This window comes from Ambystoma mexicanum, chromosome 3p (genome assembly GCF_040938575.1).
Source record: "Ambystoma mexicanum isolate Mex_15411 chromosome 3p, UKY_AmexF1_1, whole genome shotgun sequence".
NCBI lineage: Eukaryota > Metazoa > Chordata > Amphibia > Caudata > Ambystomatidae > Ambystoma > Ambystoma mexicanum.
Window position 1 is genome coordinate 1163662493 of NC_090925.1, and position 18241 is coordinate 1163680733.

The 18241-nt window shown below is 46.5% G+C and overlaps 1 protein-coding gene across 11 annotated transcripts in view; it reads left to right on the forward strand.

The window, feature by feature from the left end:
* Positions 1 to 18241, forward strand: part of JADE2 (jade family PHD finger 2) — a 1406581-nt gene that overhangs the window by 717173 nt on the left and 671167 nt on the right. For all 11 annotated transcript variants that reach the window (XM_069652559.1, XM_069652560.1, XM_069652566.1 and 8 more), the window contains one exon: positions 3713 to 3882. In XM_069652559.1, coding sequence (XP_069508660.1) covers positions 3713 to 3882 — 170 coding nt within the window. The remainder of the gene's footprint in view (positions 1 to 3712; positions 3883 to 18241) is intronic.

Sequence of the window (18241 nt, forward strand, 5' to 3'; positions counted from 1 at the left end):
CTTTTATTGTCTGGACAAACAAAAGTACTTATCAGTTAAGATTTGTCACACAAGTTATGGCACTAGTATACATTTTTTGATTGGGAAATCCATAAATCATGACATTGTGCGATCCCATTGGTTGGGTTTTATGTTGTTGTTGAAATGTGTTCTCCAATAAGTGTAACTATTTTAACTCAATGGAGAAATGTAATATGCAGAAATGTTGTTTTGTGGATGTCTTATATTTGTATTTTAATTGTTTGGAAACTGTATATGAAACATGAAATGTAAAAGAAAGTTGTAAAAGTTTGTTTATCAAACTACAAACAATGTTGAATAAAAAAAAGAAAAAGTATTCGGCAGGAGCCGAATAGCAAGAAACTATTAATAGCTTTTTTTCAGCCGGAATTCGGCCGAATACTTACTCGAAGCCGAAGTTCGGTACACCCCTACTCAAGACTCTCACTTAGTTCGGGCCTCCTCTTGCTTTTCTGCCGCAGCTTTGCTTCCTCTCAATGTTGCATGGTGTCTTGTGCTGGTGTGTTGCTCCAGGCTTCGCGCTGCATGCTGCCATACCCCTGGGAGTTTCAGCCTGGAGAATGCCACTTTAATCAGCTCCCCCTGGGGAGTGGAGCCCCTCTTGCCTCCTCGTAATGCCACCTGTTTGCATTCGCCCAACCGCGGCAGTGCCTGCAGGCAGTTCAATCCGCTCCTCGCCACCTTCACAATTCGGGGAGCCGTACACTCGCCGGCAGGTGCGCCCGTGGCTCCCCGCTGCCTTCCTTTTTACAGTTGAGGGCCCGACTGCCCGACCGATATGTGCACTTGTAGTCCGCAGTTGCAGCTGCTCTCCAGTGCTCCACTGCACCCTTACCACTCCTCCGAAGCTGCGCTGCCCTTCCACGGCATGCCATCTATTCTGCCGCCTCCGGCTCTGTTATGCTTCAGGACCACTGCTGCTCTGCAATCGCCTCTGCGATATGCCCTGCAGCGCACTGCTTCTCGTGCACTCTCATATCAGTCAAGCTGCAGCGACCCTGTTCATGTGCGCTCGTCGGCAGCGCTTCCAGCTCTTCTCCGGCTCAGGTCTCTTTACACCAGCTGTTCCCCAGCTACTGGCCACCGTCCTAGGCACTTTCCCCTTCGTTAGAGCAAATTAAATTGTTGTAGGACTTATCATATAGAGCGATCAGGCAAGAACTCGCAGACCAGGCTTCCTCACTGCATGGCTGTTGGCCACGTCCCCCTCCGTCCTCAAAATATGATATCAGACTTGTCCCTCGCTGGTTGAGGGGCGACTCTAAACCAGCTTCAGACTCCCGCTCTTTGGTTGCTAAAGGAAAAAGAACTTTAGGCAATTTTCACGGCAATTAAATCATTCCTGCCCATCATTCGCAACACCTCTTTTCTGATTAGGACCAACAGCATGATGGCTATGTTTTACATAAAAAAAGCAAGGGGGAACCAGTTCCCCCTTCTCCTGGTTGGCTAGTAAAATGTGGGAATAGGTAGTCGTCACCATTTATCTTTTCCAAGTGATTCATTTGGCCCGAGAGCTCAACGCACTGATGGATAAAGCTTAGTCACCTCTCTCACTCCAACTACGAGTGGGAGCTCAAATCCTCTGTGAATCAGGAGAATGTTCAGAAATGGGGATATCCTTGAGGGTATTTGTTTGCAAAGGTGCAAAATCACAAATACAATCTTTTTATGTCTCTAATGGGACAGGATCTGGCTCTCTGGGAGACGTTCTGCAAATCTCGTGAAAGCAGCTCGGTACCTGAAAAATTATCTCACAGAGGTTTGTTAGAGCAAAATTTGTCAATAATTCTGGTGGTTAGGAAAACATCTACTAGTAGTCGGTATAGAAGTGGAGTAGCTTTTGCTACTAGATGGTTCACTGGTCATTAGATCTGCATTCTGGTTCTTTGGACGATATGCCATCATTCCTGTCTCACCTGACATCGGGGGGATAGGGTTCAATCATGCAAGTCACATTTATCAGCTTTTGCAGAATCTTAGGCTTCCAGAGACTTTCTATCTTGACAGCCAATCCAATTATGAAAAGGCACTTTGAGGACCATAATCGGTTATAACCATTTATAATTAGTTAGCGAATTTCATGTTATGTCATCTTCAGGACCTTACACTTTTGTTCATAAAGTAAGATAAGTAAGATGATAATTAGCACACACACTTTTCTTTTTAACCCAAAATCCTCTCTTTTCACTTAAATCAAGAAGTCAATTCCTACCTTTTTTCCTTTTCAAACCGATGCTGAAAGGACTTTGCACTCTGTATGTGAGCCCCTTGCTTAGATTTTACTTGGACAGATCTAAAGAATTTAGAAGATCCTTTAGAAGATCAGACAGTCTATTTGTAATGTTAGGGAGTCAACAGCCGGGGGCCTCCAAGCTTCTAAGGCAACAATCGCTCGCTGGAGTGTGTCCTGCACTGTAGAGGCTTACAAAATTAAAAAGAAGAGCAGTTCCCAGTGACTTACACGTGCATGTAGTTCGAGCCAAGGCTTAAGCCATCCGTCGTGTTCCAGAGGAACGTACCCTGGGACATCTCCCGCAATGCCACAACCTTGGCCTTTAATCTGCTTTTTGCAAGCATTAGTGTATGGGCACTGCTGCCAGGTCAGACACAAGATTTGGCCAGGTGGTATTGCAAAACTTGTTTGACTAGTGTTTTTCTTCCTTGTTCCCGGTATGGTTTGTTTTTCAATCTCCCATAAGTATGGATGAAAAGGACGGGCGTAGGAGTAAGAGAAAGTTACTCACCATCATGAGCGTAATTTTAGGGGGGAAAGGGGTGTTTGTCCCCCCAACTTTCATGGCACACCATTTTGTCCCCATTCATTTGGCTGGGGCACCTTTTGTTCAGATGTCATGCCCCCCCCCCACATTTTCATCAAAGTTACTCCACTGCTCACCATAGTGACTTCTGCACTCTCAGTCCATTTACCTCCATGCGTGTCGCCGCTGTCCGCCTCTAAATAGAGCTACAGTTCAGGTGACCACTCTAGCGGCTACAAGAAGTGACACGTGTGGCCGGTGGGTGGGGTCAGTGGGGCTAGCCACGTCCACACTGCGGCTCCTTACTACACAACACATTGTTTAAAGGGGAATGATTCAAACAGAACTCTGTCCTTTTGGGCTGACTTCCATAAGTCTGGAGGAAAGGGGTTTATGGTCCAAGAGTACAGAAGTCACTAAGGTGAAATACTTTTTCTTTTTAACATACCCGCAATGTGATTAAAAACAAGCTCTTTATGTCCATCACCGGGGTTTTATAATGAGCTTTGCAGAAGTAACGTGGCACAGAGAGAGAATGATTTAACCCCGATGACAAAGTATTAGAAGGGAGGTAGGTCTGGGACCAATAGACAGCTCTGATAATAAAAAAAAGAAATATATTTTTTTAGCCTCTATACCAAACTACATTTTATTGTGACCCTTCCGTTATCGGTCTTGTTTTTAACAGTTTCTGGTATTTCTGTCACCAGCCTTTCAAATAAAAAAAGCTGAGTCTGACCTGCCGGATTCAAACCTGTGTCCTCTGACTGCAGAAGCATCTGTCCACTGAGCACTAAATCTAACCCTCAAGGCTTATACTACAAACGTTTTAGTTTGTGCTGTTATGAATTTGCATCATGTATGTGTCCTTTAAACATAATTGTATTGCAATGCAGCAATTACATCTATTGTCTTATTTCCTTCCCCAGGGTCTTGTATGCACTTGAAGAATATCCTCTTCTAATTTCAAGTAGCGCATCAGCTAGTTCTCAAAGTAAAGATTTCTTCAGAACTCGTTCTTTGGGAGTCTGTCGCTATGATCTCGATGAAATTGATACTTGTTGGATGGACCTTGTTAACATGGAGCTCAAAGAGATGGGTAGGTGTTTTAATCTTGTAAGAAAAAGAGGTTTTTAAGTGTAAAAAGAAAATTGCAAAACAACTTTTTCATTCCCCCTGTTTTATCTTATGGCATTTCCGCTTTGAGAAATCTGTACTCAGCAGAGAGGACTGCAGAACTCTTGAGTTCATCAGTATATGCAAAATAAGTCTATGTCCTGAAGTCCTCCTGAGTAAAGGCATCATGAGTCTATACCCGTAATATCAAACACAAAGCAAGCATTGAGGCCAAATAGCTGATAATTCTAGATGTTTTCTATTAATCACTGTTCTTTATTTATATGTATTAAGGTATTAAGGTAAAGCCCGTGCGAGTCAAGGGCGGTCTTCTTTCAACAACCACTGTTTCACTGTGCCGCGTGCCACGACGACTGTGCTGTGCACGGTGTGCTGACCACTTCCATTTCACTGCGCCAGCACGAGGAAAAACACGAACGAGACAGCGAGTGCTACTGGACTGAGGCAGAGGCCAGAGGACTTCAAGCCCCACAATTACCAGTATCCCGGCACTCTCACTTTAAGGATCACAACGATACTGAACTGCGATGCTCCGCCCACAGGAAGAACAATACACAGAACCTGCACCCTTGCGGCGTAAAGCCTGTGCGAGTCAAGGGCGGTCTTCTTTCAACGACCACTGTTTCACTGTTTGCTGCTTTGCCGTGAGCCGGGTGATCCGATTACAAATTACCCAATTCACTTCCACGAAGCTAGGTGACGATGACACAGAGTGCAGCCTCATCAGGGTCACTACCGGATCCAGGAGCTCAGGGCTGAGTAGGACCCAAGAGGAGAGGAAAGTCAGCGGTTTTCAGCCAAGGTAAAGAGCAACCCTCCATTTACTTTTCTTTGTAATCATCAACACTTACGTAAAATACGAAAAGGATGTCAAGGGTTGTGCTAGCACCATCTATTGACATATGCAAAGAAACCCTAACACATGAAAATCTGCTCCAACCCCTTGGGGAAGCTACTGAACTGCAAGAACCAATAACTATGTTGGGTAACACAAACAATACAATTGACCAAACGCCACCTACATCTAACAAGTACTCGTCGATGGAAAGAGAAGCCTCGGAAGACGAGGCACCGGAGGACAATCGCACATCAAGGAAAAAAGGGTGGGGGTATCCAGAACCCTCCCGACTGTTTATTGACTGCCTCGCCTAATTCCCCAAAAAAATGCAATCAACGGGACACAGTGGCGTGTTGCCACTAGTTAAACCACCCCCAGAGGTTGGGGCGAGGGGTAGTTCAGTTAACGTTTTGCCTTCAAGAGACCTATTCACATTTGGAATAGTTACTCAGTCCAAACAGAAACCTTTACGCCACTGCGCAACTGCCAAAAGTTGGAATCTGTTGGGCCTTACATCCACCCTTCGTTCCTATCCAGACATTTTTAGCTATTGTCTAAGCCCGACGAACGTAAAAGTGTTGTTACAGGGCAATTCCCGCGTTGATCCAACTCCTGCTTTTCCACCTTCCGGGCACTCACTGAAAGGAGTAGTAGTAGGTCCTGAGGTACAATTAAACGCTGCAGAAAAGTCATCATAACAAACGTTTTCATCATACAGGTACAAGGTGTCCACTAGTAGGCTTCCACCAGCAGAAGTTCAACAGCAGGCGCCTTTCTCAAGTAAAAGACACAGCGGCCCAGTAGTCCTGTGCGACGAGGACCTTTTGTTGGATCTAGCAGCGGCCCAGGTCGAAGATCAGTCCCAAGGAACTGCGCAAATTGACGCAAGACTGTTTTCAGCATTTGCTATTACAATGTCACCCTTCATGAAACTAATTGAGACCCAGAATGGGCAACTTCCGGACCAGACAACAGTAATTGCTTGATGCATTCAAGTTAATCTTTGTGGAATGGTTCATTTCAGCTCTTCAGTCCAATTTGGACAAAAACACTGATCAAATTGCACAAATTCTTAAGAGTATACTGGACCCAATAATTATTCAAAAAGAAAAACAGAGAACCGACAGGTCGAGTTGTAACTCACTGTCAACAAGTGCCCAAATAGACCTCACACGCACTGAGGACTCTGCCACTCCCACTTCATTAATATCACTACTCCCAATTGTACTTACAAGGGAGGATTCCATTGTCGTCCCAACAAAAGATGCATCGACGACTACAGAAAAGCACTTAAAGACCTCACCGAATCTGGAGACAATGGCTCCGGTCATTAACAGGGTAAAGGCAGGAAGACCGTCCCTGCCTGCAAAGAACCAGCCTGAAAGACCAAGAAAAATGGTGATTGATCCCCAAATCCTTTAAATTAAAACATATGATATGTTCAAAGTACCAAAAAAAGTCTTAGGGGGTTGCAAAATCCTGAGATGGTTCTCAACAAAAAAGGGTACAGAACTTACCTGAAGAAACAACCACCTCTTTTTTAAATAATTCCTCACAAATAATCGTCTTAGAAATTAACTTAGTCCAAGACTCGGCTAAAAAGAGTGATAGTCGAAAGTGCAAGCAAAGCAAACCTGTCTTACCAAGAAATACACAAACTTCAGGAATTGGGGTCGCCTTATCAAGGCAAATGCTAAATACAAAAGGTTTATAAACCCGTGCTGGGTCAGACCTTGATACAGTGAGTGAAGAGGATTCAGAATACGAGTCGTTTAATAATGACACAGAAAACGACTTGATGAACTCGTCCACTTACTCGGAAGACACAGAATCAAGGGGACCTGAGGCAAACAAACACCATCAGGAGGAGTCAAGTAGACTACCCCAAAGTGGCCCTGGAATGCAAAGTGGTACATTAAAGGAAATCAACAGTGTGCAGGACCAAAATGTGGTGAAGGGCTCCAACAGGTGCAGGGAATCTAGGCCCGTTGCTCTGACTCAGAAAAAGGACAAGACAAGTCTAAAATGGAGGTCGAAGGTAAACCACAATGTGGAAACTTCCGGCGAATCGTCCGATTCCGTCGAAGAAAGTGTTCCTACAAAACTTAAGACACATTTTTTGACAATGGAACAAACAAGAACCATGGTAGTACAGAGGAAATCAACAGAGGCGGAGGTGAAACGCACCAGCAAGTCATTTGGGGGGGCTCCAGTGGTTGCCCCAAGAAGATCCGTCTCATGGGCAGAAAACAGTAGAACGGCTGGAGCTGACACAAAAAAAAACAAGTAAACACGCAGGACTCTAACATCACTTCACAAAACGAGGTGTTCAAGCTATCTTTGGAAAGAACTTTAGGATTTGCTGATAACCTCGTCATGAATAGAAACAATGTAATGAGGTTACTGCGATGTGTCCCGGCCCTGGATCAAGGCAATTCTAAGGATATTGACCTAATTGAGTTTCCCAGTGAATCAAGTTTCGATACTGTGATCCTTCATATAGTATCACGAAACACCAAAAACTTACTCACTAAAGAAGGGTCAAAATTGAACGCTCACGGGTTTACCTTGAAGGAATTGGACAACCAAGAAAAAAGCACAGGCGAAATCTTACATCGGTCTCAGGGTGGAAGGGAAAGAGCTTTCTCCCAAGTAAAGTCAGAAGTCCTTAATAACATAGGCAATTGCTACAAAGAGGGTACTGATGACCTTAAAATTGGTCTCCACAAGGGTAGTAGGCGGGTTATTCTGAAGAAAACGGAAGGACAGAAGGTCGACAGTGATGAAGACTGGAGCTGGCTAGCTGGAGCGCTGGCAGGATCATCGTAATGCCAGAATAAGAGTGACCTTAACCACTCCAGGACTGGGAAAATAGCTAGTTGGAATACTAGATGTTTTGTGCACTTATTTGGCAAAAGTGAGATAAACCTAACAAAATATGATCTCATTTGCCTCCAGGAGACCTGGTTAAGGGCAGACACCTGTCCTGGATGGTTTCGAAGTCCACATAAACCCTGCAATAAAGGGGGCTAAAGGTCGTCCAATGGTAGGCCTTCTAACGGCTGTAAAAAGATCGAGTGGCCTAATTGTAACTACCTCTACAAATATAAATCCCGAAATCCAATGGAGAAGTACTTCGGGGAACGAGCAAAGCACTAAAAACACCTTAATAAGGGAAATCGACGAGGCTGAGTCAACCTGGCCAAACTTGGCGGTGCTTCTCTGAGGAGACTTAAACATGGAGTGCTTTGACAAAAGAAGCACTAAAATAGAAGTGCTACCAACCGGAGAGGCAGATAACACAAGAAGGCGACTGGATTTCAAAAGGGAATTAACAGAGAGAAACATCTACATGGTCAACGGCAACTTGCAGTGAGACAAACCTTCGGCCGTAACATGGAAGCAGGGTGCCCAATCAAGTACCATTGACTACATTTTTGCCACAGAAGATTTATTAGCAAAATTGATCTCTCGGCAAGTGATGCCCACAGAGCTAAGTGATCACAATCTCCTTGAGCTCGAATGCACTGACTGGGCTACCGGAAACCCATCAATGGGTTCCCATCAAGAAGGTCAGAATCTTGAGGTTACATCGGGACGTAACAGCCTTTGGATTAACAAAATAAATTTGTCGTTTATAACATCTTCCTTGCTGGCCTTTAACTCAGATTCACTATGTACCAGAGGGGGCATATTGCAATACCCAGATTTTCTACAGGCCTTCAGAGAAACGTCGCTACTTCCAAGAGGCCAGCCTTTATACCTAAGCACGCTTTCGATGAGAAAATTGCTGGAAGAAAGAGAGTGGTAAATAGACTGGGGAGACTAGTGAAAAACACAAAACGACCCAAAATGTAGTCCTGTTTAAAAAAGCCCAAAACAACTTCAAGAACTGGTTATTTCAGCACAAACAACAAATCATTCAGCAAGACGGGGAAAGAATGTTGTTGCTTGCCACCAAGAAAAACACAGCAGGGGTGTGGAAGTTAATAAATGACTTGAACATCCCGGAGGAATCGAAAATAACAAATTCAGTACCTGCACAGGTGTGGGAGGCGCACTTTAAATGCTTATATGAATCCAAAGGGGGGGACCAAATCGAGTCACTTATACACTCAGAAGCCCCCTGGGATTTTAAATTTGACAACCAAGAAATAATCGATCTTATACAAAACTCAAACGTGTCGAGGTGTCAGTCTGAATAAACAAAACCCCACCATCGTCGTGTTGCTCCCCCCTGGGCAGACATGCTCCGGTCTCAGACAATCTTTAACAATCTCCTAGGGGGTTATGGATCACTATACCCCCCCCCCCCCATCTTGCTGCATTCGTATCTCAGGCCCTATGTGCAGTGTGTTACTCCTAGCTTACTGCTAACAGCACAATAACAAATAACATAAGACACCACACAAAGAAAACACCAAGTACAATTCAATTATAACAATGGGATACATTTATTTAAATACACACAGCTAAGCTTAACAATGCAGGCAATCCTAATGCTATGTCTAATTTGCACCTTTTATACTTAGTTTAGTTTATTATTAATTGTTATGCGCTCCAGACCCGAGGGTATTCAGGCGCAAGGCTTAAGGATATTCAAAGCTTGGTTACAACATGTAAAATACATTTGTGTGCAGGTGCCGATTGGTTACATATGGGCACAATAAGGTTACGATACATACAGGCAGGTACATTGAAGGCATGCAAAGTTTTACAAAGTAGTTGGTGCGGTTGGTGCATGCAGTGTAGAGAGAGGTGCCAGGGTAAGTTAGCAAGGTATATGCCTAGATGTCGGCATCTTTGAGCCAACTAGTGATACTCTGGCAGAACTTGTGATAGGTTTGATCGATTCTTAGAGGGGATGGTAGTGAGTTCCATAGGAGTGCTGCCTTGACCTGGAAACTGCTGCAAAGCAAATCTATCATGCAATATTTATAAGCCTTACAGGTTTCTAATGCATGTGTTTCTCCAGCATGGGGTCTCGCATGGATTCACATGCACATGAATATTCCCCGTCGTCAGGCTGGGAATCCTCGGTAAAGAAAAAATCAGTGTCGGTTTCGTTTCTGATCAGTCTTTCTTAGTAGTAATTAATCACTGATCTCTGGGTCATACTGCCCCCAGCCAATGACTGCCATCTCCCTAAGCCCCTCCCCTGGCAGCCATCCTCAGATTTTTACCACACGTTCAAGTGTTGGGAGTCCTTGTGCTTTAGCTCTCAAGCTTTTACTGCGTTTTTGCGCTTTTTCAGGAGATTTTCTCATTTTTTCGGTTTAATCGAGCCTCAAGCTCCACCGTTTCTATTTCCAATAACGGGGACCCGTTTCGGAATTCTTCTACGCCCCTCAATGGTGAAGTTTTCATCGAGTTAAGCTTCTTGGAGGATTCCGGAAGATCTGAGGCCTACCTCAACGGACATGGCCCAGGACAAGGGAAGTTCGACTCCTGGATCCAAGCTGTTCAGGAGCTGCCCGGGTTGCGGATTGCTAAATGTTTTCAAGGAGGACGAGCATTCGAGATCTCTCTACTGCCTTCATGAGGACAAGACGCACGTGGAGAAGGACTGTGCGTTCTGCAAGAATCTGTCGGAACGGACCAAGCAAGATCGTCGTTCCCGCCTCGCCGCCTGGCTGGAGAAGGGCATAGCAGGTGAGAAGGGGAAGAAAAAGTCTGAGCGGTCTTCTAAATCTTGTGAGGGCGCCCCGGCGACGGGGGCCCAACAGAAAGCCAAGCACCGCGAGTCTGCGGGTACCGGGAGCGCCGAAAGGTCGGGCTCTTCGGCTGCCAAGCAGGGCGTGACTTTCCCAGCACGATCAACCACGAGCCAGCGCTCTGGTTCGGGGAAGAGGAAGTCTAAGAACCCGGGTAAGCTTCTGGAGAGGCCCCGGTCGATCTCGAAGGGAGCCGAGGGGGAGCGAGGCGATGACCCTCCCCCCAAAGCAAAGGCCCAGGACGCACCTAAGGTGGTGAGGGCCTTGATCCAACCGGCAAAGGCCTCTATCGAGGTTGTCGCAGCGGCCGTGGCGAAGCCGGTGGAGGCTACGCCAGTCGAGGCGGCCTCGGGGCCCAGAGTTTCCCTGCCACCGCAGAGGGAATCCTCTTTCCAGCCCATCGTTAAGACCCCTGTGAAGACCCCGTTGGAAAAAGAGGGGGGGGGCGGTGGCCATTACGGACTCGGATTCAGACTCCGAGGAGGATCTGGTGAAAACCTTGAAAGGCCTCAACGAGAGGTTCGAGAAGGTTCGATCCCAGGGGAAGGATCCTGCTGATGTGATCGAAGGTAGCGACGATGGCGACGACGAGGGCCCAGCGGAGCAGCCATCGTGCTCGTCGCAGCCATTGCCCTAGCCCCAGGATAGCTCGGCGGCCATTTTGTTGGCAATCCAATCCTTATGTACTGAGATAAGGACGAGGTTACCAAAGACCCCGACGGAGGATCCAGAACCAGGACCGTCGGGAAGCCCTCTGAACAAGCAGAGGAGAGTCCACCCCGCACCGCCCTTTGTGCCCACAAGGCCTGTGGACCCCTCATCCCCCTCGCCGGACCCTCGGGATGATACGGCGACGGATACAGCGACGGAGACGGACGACGACGGTGGCGATGATACAACGGACATTCCTTCATCACCCTCCCCTCGGGCCTCTCCGCCCGACGAAATTGGCTCTTTCCACGCCATGATAGCCAGGGCATCCAAGCTCTTCCACCTCTGCCCTGAGGAACAGAAAAAGGAAGGGGGACGAAGGACTGGCTATCCTGAAGACCCCTTCCACGACACCTGCCAAAAGGGACAGGTACGAGAAAAAGTACCGGGTCCCCGACGCCGCCCCCTTGTGCCTCAGGGCCCAGCCTACGCCGGACTCGGTCGTCTCGGCAGCGGCCAAGAAGAAAGCGCGGGTGCGGCGGCTTCAACTTCCACTTCCCCGCCGGACAGCGAGGGATAGAAGTTGGACTCCATGGGACGACGAGTCATCTCGTTGGCGGTGACGACGATTAAGGCAGCCAATGCCTTAGCGATTGTGGCCCGTTACGACAGGGAGCTTTGGTTCAAGATAGCTCCCCTGCTAGACTTCCTTCCGGACGACAAGAGGGCGGAGGCCCTACAGATTCTGCAGGAAGGTGAGGTGGCGTCCGATCACGCCATAACGGTGGCAACGGACATTGCCGATACCGGATTTCACCAGCTGGGCAACGGGGTTTGCCTTCGACGACTAGGCTGGCTCAAGGCGACGGACTTTCGCCAGGACATCCAGACAGAGTGTTGGATATGCCGTTCGACGGCAACAACCAGTTTGCGAAGGCGGTGGATGAGTCCCTCCAGGCCATCAAGGCCGACACAGAGACAGCCCGAGCCCTAGGAGTCCTTCAGCAACGGCGGCCCTTTCGTAGCTCTGGAGGCAGACGGGGAGCCTCCAAGGGATCTAGAAGTGGCTCTTCTACGTACCGCCAGGCGGCCCGCTCCTCGTCCCAGGAGGCCTAAAGAGGTCGCGGCAAGCAAGGAGGGTCTCACCGCCGACGTCAAGGAGGCCAAGGCGGCAAGGCCTCTTTCAAGCAGGACTGAACCGGCCGAAGTGTCGGCCCCCCACCAAAGCACCCCGGTGGGAGGCCGGCTGACGAAGTTCGTCAGCGTGTGGGAGTCCATCTCCACCGACCGTTGGGTGCTGGACACCCTGGCCCGCGGACACTCGCTAGAATTTCAAAAGAAGTGTCCTCGCTCCGGAGTATACTCAAGGTACTTCCTCGTCAGAAAGAAGACAGGCAGTTGGCGCCCCATCCTGGACCTGCGCCCGTTAAACAAGTACATCAAGGCACAGAAATTCAGGCTGGTCACCCTCCAGCACGTGCTTGGACAGCTGGAGGAGGGCGACTTCCTATCGTCTTTGGACCTGGAGGATGCTTACTTCCACATCCCTATTCTAAAAGGACACAAAGTTCCTCAGATACGTAGTCCAGGGGCGTCACTACCAATTCAGAGCCCTGCCGTTCGGATTAAAGTCGGCACCCAGGGTGTTCACCAAGTGCCTCGCACCAGTGGCGGGGCGGCTGCGCCTGCAAGGGATCCACGTCTACCCCTACCTGGACGACTGGCTAGTCTGTGCAAGGTGAAGAGAACTCGCCGTCGAACACACAGCGAGGACCGTCCGCCTGCTAACAGAACTGGGATTCGCCATCAACTACCCCAAATCCCACCTGGTTCCGTCGCAGGTGGCACTGTTTCTGGGAGCGAAGCTCGATACAGTGAAGCGATTGGCATCTCTGTCGGAAGAAAGGACAAAGGCCATTTTGGGCAAGGTGCAGCACCTGTTAGCCACGGATGTGGCCAGGATGAAGTCCATCAAGTCCCTCCTCGGGATGATGTCCTCATGCATCTACCTTGTGCCCCTTTGCAGACTTTGGATGCGTCCGCTACAAGAGTTCCTCGACGCCCGCTGGATTCAAGCGGAGGGCAGCTTCGAAGACAGGATCCCGCTCGACGAGGAGTTTCGTCGGGCGATTCTATGGTGGGGTACCCGTGCGCACCTCACGGCAGGCACAGACTTTCAGACCCCGGCGTCTCAGGAGACGGTGATGACGGACACCTCCCTGGAGGGATGGGGGGCCCACACCGGAGATCTCCACGCACGAGGCCTCTGGCTCCCGAAGGAGAGGTCGCTCCACATCAACATCCTGGATCTACAAGCCGTGTTCTGGACGCTCAAATCATTCCTTCCGTCCCTCAAGGACAAAGTGGTGAGGACCTTCACCGACAACACCACCACGATGTTCTACATCCGGAAGTAGGGAGGCACCAGATCCCCAGCCCTATCCAAGGAGGCCCAGGATCTGTGGCACTGGGCCGTCGCCCAGGGGATGTTTCTGGTTCCCTTCCACCTGGCAGGAATAAAAAACACCATCTCTTCAATCCACACCATTCCACACCATGCTTCACACTCACTATCTAAACAATCCCTGTCTGGTTTCCCCTTCTCCCCTTATGTGAGTGTCTGTTCTGATCAATCAGTTTAGTGTAGGCCAAAACCATACTTCCCATTCTGCATGTTTTTCCAGCTCTGTCTTTGCCTCTATGCACAACTCTGCAATCAGTCAGTCAGTGGCAGGCCTCAATTCTGGTTCTCTCTCTCATCAGAGCCAAGCTCTCTCTCTGCCTCATCAGGGTTTGCTGCACCAAGCTTGCACCATCCCCAACCTCCAGCCAACTCCTTCAGCAACTCTCTCGAACTCCCCTTCAGCAACCAACAATTTTGCAACTCCTCAGCAACTCTCTCTGTGGTTCTCTCCAACTCTAATGGACTCTCCTCTCCCCTTCGGTTATAGTCTCCCATGACGCACATATCTCTATGGTTACATACATTGTATAAGCTAAAAATGTCTGTCAGCGTTTTAGCAAAATGCCTGCCAGACTGTGTTATGTGTTCCTGTTCTCGTGTCCTGTCACTGCGTGTGCTGTCAGCGTGACATTTGAACATCATATCTTCTTTCATGGCCATCTTTGTCTGGAGTGCAAAATACCATCTATTTCCCCATTCATTGCCACTGTTGGCTCTCTCTGCATTACAAAATGCTCTCTCTGTCCAGTCTCTCTCATGCAAAAGCACTCCCTCCATGTGTCCTTGTCGCTCCCTTAATGGCCCCAACCCTCGTGTTGTCTCCGCGAAGCTCAGAGCCCAAGCTGATAAGCTTCCTTCTCAGACAAGAGTTCATGTTATCTGTCTGCCAAGCAAATGTTTACAAATTCCTTCTTTCAGTGTTAATTCAAAACAATCTTCACACAGAGTGGCGCTTCTGTGTCTCCATGAGAAATGGCTTTCATAGGCCTTGTGTTAAATGCTTCCTAGCGGTTACGCAAATCCAAGCACTATAATGCAAACTCATTCTAAGTGCCTCAACATACATGCATACATACCAAACATATCTCTAAATATGTCTCTACAAAGCATACATGTGTGTCATTCTAAATTGCTCTACGTGCATTTCAGATATGCATGTGTGTGTCATTCCAGGCCTAATTCGTTCTGCTCTCCTGCAAACAATAAGTTTCTCGCAGGCTAAGCGCTATTTCTAATGCAAACATAAATGCATAGCAAATCATGATGCAAATATACTGTGTCTCTAAAGCACAATCATGGCACTTGAAAATATGGTGCAAGTGTCATTCTATTGCAAATGGCAAAGTGTCTAGCATGTGTCTCTCCTAATGGAGCACAATAATACATAACATGTCATTCCAAAAGCATCTCTTTCTGTCATAACATTACTAAGTAAACCCTTCATATAACAGGGCTTATTTCTCTCTTCAAATGCATAACATGTCAATCTATAAGCAAATTGCAAATGCATATAAAGTTGCCAGTCTAATAATGTGGATAGTGTCTACTTCAACAATGTACTACTAGGCAGGCTGCAATAATGGATAATAACTGGATTCCTAAAGGGGATAATACTAAACAATGGTTCTCTACCAGAGGGTCTTATGATTCTTCTAATGATAACAATCCCAGGCTCCTCATTTTATCCAATTCCACAGAGGGCTGCAAGGCCGGACGGCCAGACTAACGACATTTTGAAGAAAGACCCCGTTAGATGGGCAACGTTCATGCTGAAATTATTTACCACTGTTGTAAGGGATAAGAAAATGCCATCATCCTGGACTCGCTCTATAGTGGTTCCCATTTTCAAGAGGGGGGATAGGTCTAATCCCTGCAACTATAGGCCTATCACCCTTCTTGATGTGGTGGGTAAGATATTTGCAGCAATCATTCTGAGGCATCTCAATGAATGGAGCCTGATGTCTCACCACCAGGACCAGTGGCAGTCGGGCTTCCGAAAAGGGATGGGTACTAATTGAAACATCTTCATCATAAACATACTTAAGTGTATGGTCAAACGGAAAAGGATACGGGCCATCTACATCGCCTCAATTGACGTGGAACAGCCTTTCGATTCAGTGGATCGGAGAATCCTGTGGGACAAGCTGAAGAAATGGGGGTGCTCTCAATCTCTGAGAGAACCTATGGGAGCTCTACACAGGTACACAGGGGCACTACCCTAAAAATTAGGTTGGACAGAAAGTGCTTACTGTCCAAAGAAATTCCCTCAGAAAACAGGCTGAAGCAGGGCTGTCGTCTGGCCCCAGCAGTCTTTAGTCTATTTATATCAGACATGGTCGAGGCCTTCGGGAAAACTAGATGCTTTCCACCAAAAATTGTGGGACATTCAGTGGGACGCCTACTATTTGCAGATGATTTGCTACTGCTTGACCAGACGGAAATTGGGCTGCAGAGACAATTGACGGACTGATTCTGGGAGAAAACGGCAGGGCTAGGAAGCGAAATAAATTCACCTGGACACTAAATGGAGAACAAATACGAGTTGTTGCATCAATGGTGTACCTTGGGATAACCTTAAACAACAGCTCGGGTGATGCTCCTGGTATTGCCCATTTGAGAAGCAATGCCAAAAATTTGGCGTCCCAAGCCCTGCTCATTAAAAGGCGTTACTGCAAATTCTCCATGGTACCAGTTCTGGATTTCTACAAGTTGAAAGTTGCACCAATACTTACCTACGCTGCAGAAGCCAATCCCTTCATCGATCCTAAAAACTGGAACCGTTTGAAAGGCCTCTTTTGGAAGAGGGTCCCGTCGTTGCTGAACTCAATGCCAATAGAACAGGTTCAGAGGGAATTGGGTTTGACTTCTTTATATTCCCAGATGGAATGGAACTCACTATCTCTCATGAGGAAATGCCTTCAACCACCAGGTGGCAGTGGGTTTTCAATTATTAAGGAGGCCATGGAAGGGAAACAGGTCGAAGTCTTAAATGCCTGGCAAGAGTCTTGCTCCTTCATACTGTCCAACCTCGCTCTATCTGGAAAAAGATGAATTGAAAATCCGATGAGGGTGAAGTCTAAACTATTGGACATGGACTGGATCTTGACCGATCAGAAAGTGAAATCTTACAAACTATTCGTAGATGAACCAGATAAACATTACAGAAGAGGAACTGTTTTGCCCTATCGTGATAGGTTTCCTTCACAGCTGGAGTGGCAATACCTCCTAAGACTCCACTTAAACCTCTACCCAACACGGGAGGTAACAGAAAGGAGATCAAAGGCCCAGGAAGAGAGAACTTTAAATTGTCGGATTTGTAGCAAAAGTATTGAGACTTTGAAGCATCTTGTACTAGTGTGCGAGCCTCTAAACTCTATAAGAGTCAAACTCCTGGGGAGATTCCTTGGGGAATCGACTACAGAAACGCAGGCTGACAGGCGGGCCTGCACAAGATAGGGTGGGAGGCTTTCTTTGACGCTTGCTGTGCTCCAGTTTGTGAGGACAATTTTCACTATCCTGGAGGAAAACAAAAATTTAACTGTCGGATGAAATCAAACTTTTTAAGCTTGGGCCTTTGAGGAAATGGATTTTTCTTTTATTTTTTCTTTCTGTGTCTTTTTCTTCTTTTGGAAGAAACTCACGTATGTACTTACACAAGTTTGCATCGAAGGTTTAATAAAAACCAAGTGATGTGTAATAAAAAAAAAATGTATATGTAGTCATTGCTGTATCAACATTTGAACCAATCACTATGTTCTAAAATCAAATAGCATAACAGTAAGAAAATTAGAAAAAGAAACCATTTTATATACCAAAATGATAATCTTCTATTCTCATATTATATCAGCAACCTTCAATAATGTTTAATAGATACAAGCATGATATATTCATGTTATACATATCACGAAACAATCCCCTTGCTCCATTTCCAAATTATATACATGTTATTCATTCCTCTTACATCCGCTGTTCACCACAAACTATGTGCAAATCAAGGTAAAAATAAAAAAAAAGCTACTTTTCGCTTCATGATGGCATGAGATATCAGGGGACAATAATACAGGATCAATGTAGGTATCTCTTATACAGTGAACTGTTGCTTCTTCTCCATATTCTTGTTTTCTTAATGTTAAGCTCTCAATTGTGCATTATATCATATTTTTTATCAACATTGTCATTTTCTTGTATCTCAATTTGTCTTTTGACTACAGTGATTCCTAATAACACAAATTTAGTTCTCAATCTTTTTGACTGGAACCAACCAAAGTAGACATAGTTTGATAGATGGAACCATTTTCCAACCCGTGTATTTCTCAAGTTTCTTAATTACTGCTTCCCAAATGTCATGCACTTGTTGACATGTCCACCACATGTGGAGAAAATTTGCTCTGAGATGTCCACAATTGGAGCATTTAATATCTTCATTCCCATTTATTTTGTATATTAAGCTGAGGGATATAAATGTTTTCTGTAGACAATTATAATGTTTAATTTGAAATTAATATTGCAGGATACCTTTGCGGTGTTTGCACATGCTCTCTTCCATGCTAATTGCTCCAATGGAGAGCCAGATGTGCTTACCATTTTCCGCTCACCTTAATTATTGCTTTGTAGTGCTTGGTATTACAAACTTTATAAAGTTCAATGGTAGGTC